Raw genomic sequence first — 11,343 nt, forward strand, 5'->3', positions numbered from 1 at the left:
TGAATTCAATTGGTTGAAAGTATTGACAATCATTAAGAAAACTAAGAATCGAGATAATTAAATGTTGAACATCTTCCAAAACATTCTCTTCTACCCCCTGGTTGCATAAGAGTAAGCTCAAAAGAAGTTCAGCAATTACCTCTCAGTTCTCACTGTGCTGCCTAAAACGAGCGCTCATTTAATAATATAATGGGATTAACTTTTTAAGGTTATATAATTTGGGAGATTTTTCTTCAGTCCCTTCATATTTTAATTACTTAATCCATTTCTTCCTTTAAAAAAAAAGCTACCGCATACTTAAGGAAATAGATGTTTGTTTTAAATAAACAAAATATTAGGCTGAATAAAATTAATAAAATTTCATACTCTATTCTTTTTTGTGTCAGTACTGAAGCACTTGTTAGCCCATCTTATTTTTTTATTTTATTTTATTTTTTTGTGGTACACGGGCCTCTCACTGTTGTGGACTCTCCCGTTGCGGAGCACAGGCTCCGGACGCGCAGGCTCAGCAGCCATGGCTCAGGGGCCCAGCCGCTCCACGGCATGTGGGATCTTCCCAGACCGGGGCACGAACCCGTATCCCCAGCATCAGCAGGCGGACTCTCAACCACTGCGCCACCAGGGAAGCCCCAGCCCATCTTATTTTTAAAACCACATTACAGTTTTTTACCAATAAAATTTGAAAAGGAGCAAACAAGTTTAATCAACATTATCCTTTTTTTCGTATCAACTGAAAATTGATGAACTTAGAAACTGTAGCTTTGGTCTCTTATAGGCCAATTGTTATTCAAAGAAAATCTATGCACTGTTAAATTTTAGATAACACTGGAAACTGTCTATGTACTTCCATCTTAAAATTAGCTAGTTATTAATAGACATCTAAAATATTGTATCCTATTGAAGAAAAGTTAACTGTTGCTTATTGGTTCTCCTTAAGAGAACCAATAAGAGAGAACTTAAGAGAACTTCTGCTTTCAAAATAAATTTTTAGATTTAATTTTTGTTGTTTTTTAAAATTTTTTATTAAAAATTCATAATATGCTTATTCCAACAGGCACCAAAGTGAAGTGAAATGGAGTATTAAGGCTTGTGCTAAAATCTATTTGTTTTTTCAGTTATCTGCATATTTCAAAAGGAAAGGATTTGACCTAAATCCTATATTCCACTTTGGTTACTTTTTTACTTTTAATATTTTTCCATTATTCCCTTAAAATCATTTTGTACACTATAACTAAAATGTAATATACTACATATTCTTAAAAATATGAGGTAGCATTTTCTGGGGGAAATGATTATAAATTTTCTATATTTGTTTTCTCCAGCATATCCAAATTTTCCTTACATTATTTACAATCTTAACTGGCTCATTAATAAAATCACATACCCTTAGACTATCATATCTAACATTAGGTACTGCATTCACAAATAGAATCATTAGTACAAAAACAAGCTAAAATTATAAAGTTTCAACATGGATGCCTTAAATTTCTCTTTAAAGATATATTTGCACAGTAACATGTTTGAAAGAGATAAAAATGATTTAATATTGCCAGAAACAATAATATTTTATTAAAACTTAATTAAAATATATCATGTTTTCTTATATTTTCAAGTTGAACATACCTTTCTAACCAACATAGAAAAATTGAAACTGTTGCATTGTTTAAAGATTATTATTGAAGATGTTAACTTCAAATACCTAAATAAAAAACATTATAATCTAAAATATGACATGCAGGACTTCCCTGGTGGTGCAGTGGTTAGGAATACGCCTGCCAATGCAGGGGTCACGGGTTCGAGCCCTGGTCTGGGAAGATCCCACATGCCGCGGAGCAACTAAGCCCATGCGCCACAACTACTGAGCCTGTGCTCTAGAGCCCACATGCCACAACTACTGAAGCCCGCATGCCTATAGCCTGTGCGCCGCAACAAGAGAAGCCACAGCAATGAGAAGCCCTCATGCCGCAACAAAGAGTAGCCCCCGCTTGCTGCAACTAGAGAAAGCCCAAAGGCAGCAACGAAGACCCAACGCAGCCAAAAATAAATAAATAAACAAATTAATTAATTAATTTTAAAAATAAAATAAAATAAAATATGACATGTAAATTATATAGTTGAACTCATGCCAAGGAAAGAAACTATCTAAGAACTACTACCCCCTTTCCCTGGTAATCTTGCCTTCTAGAAAGGCCTTAGAGTGTGAATTTAAATAAAACTCTTACTTCTCTTAATATGTATCTAAGCCTTTGTGTCAAATATTAGAAACAAAGATTTTACTTTCCTCTTGAAAATGATAGGAAAAGTATTGGATTTTTTTAAATTATTTATTTATTTATTTATTTTTGGCTGTGTTGGGTCTTCGTTTCTGTGCGACGGCTTCCTCTAGTTGTGGCAAGCAGGGGCCACTCTTTTTTTTTTTTATGGTACGCGGGCCTCTCGCCTCTGTGGCCTCTCCCGTCGCAGAGCAGCACACTCAAAATAGACGTTTTACTGCATGTAACATGTGCCTCAATAAAGTGGATTTTAAAAACTAAATCATAATCTACACTCAGAACATAGTACTTTCATTTAAATTCAAACTACTACACTATTCATTAATTGTTTTCAGCATTCATTCATTGAGTGTCTTTATGGAGGATACTAAGGATGATACATAAGTGATCAGAAAAAACAAACAAAAAAACCCCACTCTCTTCCCTCAAAGAGCTTACATTACAGTAGTTTATCAGTTTTTAAAAAATATTTCAGACCTACATATTCCACTGGCCAAACTGTTGAGAAAAGACAGAAAGATAATTAAAAAGTGGCAAGTGGAGGGGGATTCCCCAAAGCGGGTTGTCACTGGCCCATTGCTAATAGAACACTCTGAAGCAGCAAATATCTCAGTTGACCCTTTGTATGGTCAGGCCACTCAAGATGGCTGTTCTCTTGCTCTCTGTACATCCCCTACTCAAGCAGTCCTTGCTTTACTCACATGACTATCCAATCCTCTTAATTGTAGGGCTTAATCAGTAAACTCCCTACATGCTTGTCCCCTGCCCCAGCTGCTGGTTTCCCTAGTAACTGATGAGCCTATCTGAAGTCAATTCCTCCTTATAAATGGTGGCCTGCTTCTCCCACAGGATTGAGAGTAGTGAGATTGCTGTTGTGTCCTTCCTGCCATCTGCCACCTGCCTTCTGTGGTCTGCTGTGGGGTGTCACTCCAGGACATTTTGCTGCAAACTCAGTAAGCTCCCCTATCCACTAAACTGTTGATGTTTCTGTCTCTATCTCTGGGTGCTTACTCTGGTTTGGAAGTTGGGTAGTTACAAGGCTTGCAGGCCTGAGGGGTGCAGCCGAACACTCTTCTAACAACCCTGCAAAGTATGTAAGATTACTGTCCCCATTTGAAAGATGAGGAAAGGTCGTACAACTTGCCCAAAGCTAAACAGTTAATGTAGATCTTGGATTTGAACCCATGTCATTCTGATTCCAGGTACAGTATATTGCCTGGAGTGTGCAACTCTGGGGAAATGTGCAGGAACAGGAAATTACAGAAGAATTATGAGGATTTGCAGCCACTGTAGCAAAGCGCCAAGATAACATACAACCACTGAATATTGAATTCTTGCAGAAGTATTCCATAAGATTCCAGCAAGGCACTAGAAGGTCTCTGTAGAGGAGATGCTATGTGTTCAACCAAACCATTTCCAAGTTCCTCTCAGACACACAGAAATCTGTGTAGCATGTGATTGGTTTGGATAATAGAATATAGGCACAAATAGTGCATGCCACCTACTAACCTGACCCTTGTGTGTGCCTCTACCTCCTTAGCATGGTGGCAGGCAGGGTCGATCCAGAGGATTGAGTGGAGGCCCAAGAAGATGACAGCACTAGAATTACCAAGTGGAAGATTGCATGCTGAACATCTGATTCAGATTGTGACATAAGTGAGAAATAAATCTTTATTGTGTTAAGCCATTAAAATTTGGGGATCATTTGTTACATTAACTAGTTTTAATTACCTTACCTAGCCCAGGCTCCAGAAAGCAAAGAGAAAAATCAATAAAGTAAGTAACACTACAACAACTTTCTATGTGAGGAGAATTTATAATTTATTAGCTTATTTACATGCTAAACATTTGAGGTATAGAACAAAGACACATACTATATAACAAGATAAAATAAAATTGGGTAGAAAAGTGAAGCAAAGCTAAATAAAGAAGAGAAGATGGAGCTAGGAGTAAAGTATACAAAATACATTCACAGTCTCCACATTTGGCTCTAAGCTTTCTAGGAATCAGTATAAGGAAGAAATCGCAATAAAGTTTGTTATTCACAGCACTCATAAGGCAAAAGCAAATCAGCTACTCAGGAGAAGCATGTTTATTTTAGACCAGAGAGAAATTTCTCCTATGGGTCCTCATAAAAATGACACCATGAAATATACTGAAACACATCCTCAAAGGAAAAAAAAAAATCCGCATAGTAAACCCAGCAAGAGTTTCATAAGTCTGTTGCTTATAATATCCCTTAGTACAAAGTGGTAAGGAGATGCTGAACACAATTCAGGGACAATGATACAGTTTTAAATGTTGTTAGTGAGGGTATAGCTTAATTGAAGGATGTGAAGAGAACTGGAAATTAAACCTAACCCACTTTGTATAATTTTATAATGCGTTGAAATGTTTAAAAGAACTGTTTGGTGAATTCACTAATAATTTACTCAAAGTGCATAAATGTTATTCTCAAGAAAACCCATTTTTCTTAATTATAAGCCCAAACCGAAAGGCCAAATACAAAAGCTGTTATAGCATAAACAAACATCTTTCTGGACTGTAAAGAGGAACATTGTCTAGAGGAACAAAGTGCCTTTGATCAGATTCCTGCAATCTCACCTGAATCTGGAAGAAATATAGCAGCACTTTATATGCACTGATCAACAAAAAAGGGCCTAGTTATAAACCAAGACTTCCAGATAGTCCTTATTTGCACAATTCTTGACAAAACAACGTAAGTAATGCAAGAAAGTTGGTTTACTTTCAAATATCTCCTATGTTTCTCTTACTTCTAACAAAAAAGGATTTCTTTTTAGAATGATGCATTAAATTCATTTTCAGATTCCCCTTCCTCATTTACATTATGTTTCCTTAAAATAAATGAATGGAACTATTTGATTATTTAGTATTCCAGTTATAGACACAAGCAGGAAATGCCATAGTGAATTTAAAGAAAACTAGTCAAAGCAATACCAGTATCATTGCAAGCTAAGTCAAGAAGGAGATGGAACATAAATATAAATACAATCATTGATTTTCAAATTGAGAAATGTTATTTTCTGTGTTCACCTTGTAAAAATGTACCTACCTATATTTGGCAATTCTCAATGACAAATAACTAAACTATAAATTAATCTTTAAAAAGTGAATCATCCTTAAAGCTTCATTGAGATTAAGCAATAAAGTTGGAATAAAAAACATGAAAGGCTTTTAAGGAAAAAATGGTGTTCAAAAGTAATAAAGCAAGATGAAGAGTAAAATATACAGCTTGATCACATAAACATTTTTTTTTCTTTTTTGCAGAAATTTTTCTTCCAGTTGGTCATCACTACATCATTTGTAAGGCTGGCAGCATATTTTCCAACCCTAACTGCCTCAGTGGAATCACATTTTCTCCTTTCGTAAAACCAGTTTTTTTTTCCCTCTACAAATGTAAAATTTCAAAAAAAAGTTAACACAGCATTCCGACTTTAATGCTACAGTAGCAGGAAATTCTAAAAACTTGAGACCAAAAGAAACTTGAAAACTTGAGTGTTTCAATGTAGGACAGAAACATATAATTTCTTCAGTAAACAATTTAAGTAAACTCTAACCTAGTTCCTAAAAATCTAATATAGTAGCTGTTGAGAGACATGACAAATATTGTACTTTAATTTTTAGATATATTGTTCTATATAATGTAATTTCAGCTTCCAAAGATTCATGTGGGTCTAAAAAGCAGATTGCTTACTCTATGATGTACATCCTATTCACTATTAAAATAATTGGATTTTATTTTTAAAGTACAACTTGGGAGTAAACCTCGTGTCCCTAAAGATCTTTTCTGTTTTGTTCCAATCCATGAAATGTCTCATTTCTCTTAAAATTCGTTTTATAGTAAAAGCGTATCATACTGAATCAAAAGGTTCTCAAGGGTGATTTGCATTTTCCTTGCCAGCCATTTTGACTGAATTTAGATTGTTAGCCTATATATATATAAGAAACTGTGCATGATACATGTTCCAGGTTTCTACTCCTTTATCACAAACTACCCTAAAATTTAGCAGCTTAAAACAACTTATTATTTTCTCTTATAGTTTTGGAGGCTGGTGGGTTCAGCTGAGCAGTTCTTATTCCAGTTATTTACTATTGCATAACAAACTACCCCAAACTTAATGGCTTGAAAGAACAACCATTTAATTATGTCTCACAAATCTGTAGATCAGCATTTTGGGCAGGGCTAAACTGGGCTACTCTTCTCTACACAGCATTGACCGGGGGCCCTCAGTGATATTCAGCTGTTACCTGGACTGGACTGGAGAATCCAAGATAGCTTCACTCACATACCTGACACCTGAGCCCGACCCCCCACTGTTTTTCGGTGCATTCTTGAGTACTCTTCAGGAGGCCTCTCCAGCAGAGTAGTCAAACTTCTTACATGAAGCTCAGGGTTGCAGGGGCAAATGTTCCAAAAGACAGGAAAGGAAGCTGCCAATATCATAAGGCCTGGGCAGGATACTGGCACAGCGTTACTTATGGCAAATTCTCTTGGTCAAAATAGCCACACAGAGTCCATCCAGATTCAGGGAGAAAAGGCATAGACCCTATCTCTTGATGAAAAGAATTTGCCACTGTCTTTAATTGGTCACAGAGCCCATGAGGAGGCAGATAATTTCAAAGCCATATGCTAGAATCTCTCCTGGAGTTCCCTTTGGAGGTAGCTGAAAGCCAGATACACAGACGAGCATCAATTAATGTGAATTAGAAGTAACGATAAACCAAATATACAGGAGATATTACTTACATTAGACTGAAAAAGAGAATTCAGAAAACATTAACTATTAACTGTGAAAACATCTCCCAATTATAGTTAAATCATAATCCTTTAATACATAAAGACATTGATGGGGACTTTTTAAAAAACTGAATATCATAATCCTCTATCAATTAGGAGGAGAACACCAATTATGCATTACATGCATCTCTACTCAATTACAAGTTACTTGTAGAAATAGAACTTCTTCACTTTTGTTCATGTTTTTTGTCGAGGTGAAACATGGCTTTTCTCTTTCAAAAGCTAAAGAAAGATTAAAGCATACACTTTATAACCAGTTTTCAAAGCAAGACTTAAATCCTACTTGACTTTATTCACTACTGCTGTATAAATGAGTTATCTGACGCAATGTACACTCTGCCACAGATGAAAACTTAGGTTAGCAGGGCCTTTCACAATCTAACCTAATACTTTCCCAGTCTCATTTATGACCATTTTCTTCCAATACCCACTAGTCAAAGACTATCAGGAATACATCTGTAAATGAAGAAGCTGGGTTTATTACTCATTGCAGTAAGGGTGACCGAATACCCAGAGAAACCCTGCGGATCTCAATAAGATGTTAGGACTTAACAGGCTTTGGGCTTCTTTCCGGTGACTTTTGCTCTCTTACTAAATTCTACGTAGGAGGAAGGAAGACTAGCCTACGGTTAAGGTTGTAATTGATAAAGAAGCAGAAGTCATCGTATTGACTGGGTATGGTGATGTTTGGTCATTTTTGTGACTTGAACAATGTTCATGTTTTGTCTATTTTCATATATAATAGAGTGATCTTATTTCCTTGAGCCATCACTGAGATGAGAAACTTTGACGTGCATGTCCTCTTAAATTGTTTAGGTTCAGCAGGAGAACATCCATTCCTGGTCCAGGCTGGCTCCGAATCAGAGGCTGCTTTCTCTTCCACACTCCCAACATGCCATACTCATACTGGCCCTGAGTTTTCTCTTCCCTCTCTTCCTATTTCTGTTCTACTTAGTTCTCTATATCTCCAGGAATCCTTCCCTTCGCACTTCAACTCAGTTTTCTCTCTGAAACCCTTTGTACTGCATATTATTTGGTTACTCGTGTTTACGCTTCGTTTCCTTCCGATGAGATAAGAGCATATACATCTCTCGCAGCGCTGGCAAAGTAGCACTGCAAATCACACACTTAGCATATAGTCACAAAAAAAAGAAAAGGAAGAGGCTTATTTTCCTTTTCCATAAACTAGAACACACATGGTGAAACTGCTTCGTTAACTTCAGTAAAATCGTTCTAGAAACAGGCCCCAAGAACCCGGACTAGAACTCGACAAGAACTCACGTCTGGAAGAAACACTGCTGGTAAGAATATTCTGATCCTACCGGAACCTGGGCGAGACTACATTTCCCACAATCTTTCAGGGCCGACAAGGCGCCACGATTTTCTGAACTACAATTCCCACAATCCTCTGGGGCCGCCGCTTTGTCGCATGTTCCGAGAGCTCTGCCCCATTTCCCATCTTCCCTTTCGGTCCTTACCCACAAGGGACAAGGTCGTGAGGAAAGGAGTGCTGGGTGTGTTGCTGCCATTTTTTCCGCCTTCAGTTTCTGCGCCTTTCGCAGGGCTTCCAACAGCGCTATGTTGGGACAGAGCATCCGGAGGTTCACAACCTCTGTGGTCCGTAGGAGCCACTATGAGGAGGGTCCGGGGAAGGTTAGTATGGAAGGGGCCTGGCTCAGGGGGCACTGGGCTGCGACTGGCTGAACTCCAAGGCCGCCTATGGGCCGTGGAGAGAGAGATGGGAAGCCGGGGTTTTGATCTGGGACGTCGACTAGCATTCCAGTTCCTCCAGGGACCAGGGAGAAAGTTCAGGACGCTGGCTGCGCGCCGTAGTCGGGAAAAGGAATGAGTAGGTAAAGCCAGAGGCTTTACCTCACATTAGTGCTCCCCCATTTCCCCCTCGCGCCCCACCCGGCCCTTCAAAATATGGAGGGCCCTGAAGCGCCTGGCTGCAGGTATTGCGGCTTAAAGCCCAGCTAGAGGTCACCGAACTGGAAATGAAAGTCATTGGAACGTTGAGGATATGAGGGCCTGTGGTGTGGGGCTAGTCTCCAACTAGTTGACGAAATTAGTATTAACCGCCCTTGATTGAAGTTGGTTTTAGCCTCAAGTATAAATAGTTTAAATCGGGTAGTTAGCAGTAACACCCTCCGAGGGTTACCTGAAGCCTAGTATTAATGGGCCGAGAAAGGGTGTAGAGGGGTAGAGTTGATGAGTATTTTTTTTACCTTCTAGTGTTTTGTGTGATGCAGGTCATAGGATTTGAAAGGTAGTGTTTAAAAAAGTGTTATGGTATATGGCATATATATATAACCTGATTATGGAAAAAATAGCGTTTCCTGTATACTTATTTTTGATTTATAAAATCAGGTGATTTGAAGTTCAGTTTCTTTTCTCTTTTTTTCCCAACAGAATATACCATTTTCAGTGGAAAACAAGTGGCGGTTACTAGCTATGATGACTCTGTACTTTGGGTCTGGATTTGCTGCACCTTTCTATATAGTAAGACACCAACTGCTTAAAAAATAATCCATGAGACAGGTAAATAATTAGTGCATTTCTAATCTTCACAGAGGTTTCCCCTTTTTTCCTTTCTTTCCTTACCATGCCCCCCCAAATCACAAATACGCTATTGTGTGTTGTAATTCCTGAAGTTAAGTGTGGGTGTGGGATTGAGGGAGACAGGTTAAACCTATAAACAAATGTATCTTTGTGTGAAAGCCAGTGTTTATTGAGTGCTGCGCTTTGTCAGGCACACTTTACGTTAATAAGCTCAGGTTGGCTACCAGGCAAGACTGAGGTGGATGATGTTAACCTGATCTGAGACCAAAAAAAAAAAAATGTTAAGTTGCCCAGTGTTCCATAGCTAGTGATGGTGGACCAGAATTTTTACCCAGGCAGTCTCGTTCCAGAGCTCAGGTACTTGACCAGGTAAAGTTCTAGTAAACTGATTAATGCTAATCTGTCTTGAGGGCAGTGTATATTAGTGTATACCTGAAGGAATCTTGTGTGCAGCAAGATGAACAGATTCCCTGAGTGAGAAGAAAGGATTTATTTAGTTAAATTATAATCAGAATTTTCAGCAAAAGTAACACTAAAGGAATCTCTGTGGGATGATTGGAATAAATCCCAAAATATACTTTGGAAAAGAAAGACTTTAATTGTCTTAGTTTAGAAGGGAAATGATTTATCCAAGCCATTACTTGGGAAGACTCTGGTGCATATGATGAAGAAAATCAGTATGAATAAAGTCATGATACTGTAAACGCTTTCTGATGTACCAGTCATAAATTGAAGGACAGACAATATATTAATGAAACTACATATTTCTGTTAAATGAATGGGTTCTTTAATATCGTTAATTTTTTATTCACAGATACGAAGAGGAGCATTTTAAGATGTGCAGTCTCTTTGAAAAAAGGATCAAACTCTTGAACTCAGCATCCTAGATATGTTTGTAAATAAACTTACAGCATAAATCCTTAATGCCTCTTCTCTGAAATATGGAACATGATAATTGAGCATGTGCTTGTTTTTTTTTTTTTTTTTTTACGTGCTCCAATTTGCCTCATCCACCAACCTAATACTGTTAGAATTAAGAGTCTCTTCCATAGCTTTTAACAGTGGAGACTTTGCTTTCTCCAACCAAACTATTCATAAGGGCCACTCACAGGTATGCTGGAAAGGGGGCAGGACTCTGCAGACATGGACAGTACAAATTTACTGGTCCATCCAGAAGATGAGGTTGCTTGGCTGTTGAACTTGTCATTACATGACATATTGAGATGGAAGAGAACATATATAGATTCACACTGTTATCTTGGACGAATAGACTGTGTTAGATTAGGATTGTTGTTTTTTTTTTTACCTGCATTGGGTCTTTGTTGCGGTACTCTGGCTTTCTCCAGTTGCGGTGAGTGGGACCTACTCTTTGTTGCAGCACGCGGGCTTTTCATTGTGGTGGCTTCTCTTGCTGCAGAGCGTGGGCTCAGTAGCTGTGGCTCACAGGCCCTATAGCACAGGCTCAGTAGTTGTGGCACACGGGCTTAGCTGCTCCATGGCATGTGGGATCTTCCCAGACCAGGGCTCAAACCCGTGTCCCATTCATTGGCAAGCAACTTCTTAACTACTGCACCACCAGGGGAGTCCCTGTGCTTACTTTTTATTTGGGTAATACTGCATTATTAGTTTCTTAATTAAATATGTATGTGATTTAGCTTTTTCTTGGTTTTAAATTATGAATTTTAATTT

General features: G+C 38.1%; 1 protein-coding gene across 1 annotated transcript; it reads left to right on the forward strand.

Moving 5' to 3' along the window:
* Positions 1-8,549: 8,549 nt before the first annotated feature.
* Positions 8,550-10,578, forward strand: COX7C (cytochrome c oxidase subunit 7C). Its single transcript, XM_082650950.1, has 3 exons — positions 8,550-8,745; positions 9,505-9,633; positions 10,469-10,578. The coding sequence occupies exons 1-2, from the start codon at positions 8,671-8,673 to the stop codon at positions 9,619-9,621; spliced, it is 192 nt and encodes a 63-aa protein (XP_082507076.1). The 5' UTR covers positions 8,550-8,670; the 3' UTR covers positions 9,622-9,633; positions 10,469-10,578.
* Positions 10,579-11,343: the final 765 nt, after the last annotated feature.

This window comes from Grampus griseus (genome assembly GCF_964374135.1).
Source record: "Grampus griseus genome assembly, chromosome: 3".
Classification (NCBI taxonomy): domain Eukaryota; kingdom Metazoa; phylum Chordata; class Mammalia; order Artiodactyla; family Delphinidae; genus Grampus; species Grampus griseus.

Excerpts from the sequence above, each read along its gene's own strand:
- COX7C (XM_082650950.1), top strand. The coding sequence starts at position 8,671 with ATGTTGGGACAGAGCATCCGGAGGTTCACAACCTCTGTGGTCCGTAGG. Across the intron at positions 8,746-9,504 it reads ATGAGGAGGGTCCGGGGAAG|AATATACCATTTTCAGTGGA; the intron begins GTTAGTATGGAA and ends TTTTCCCAACAG.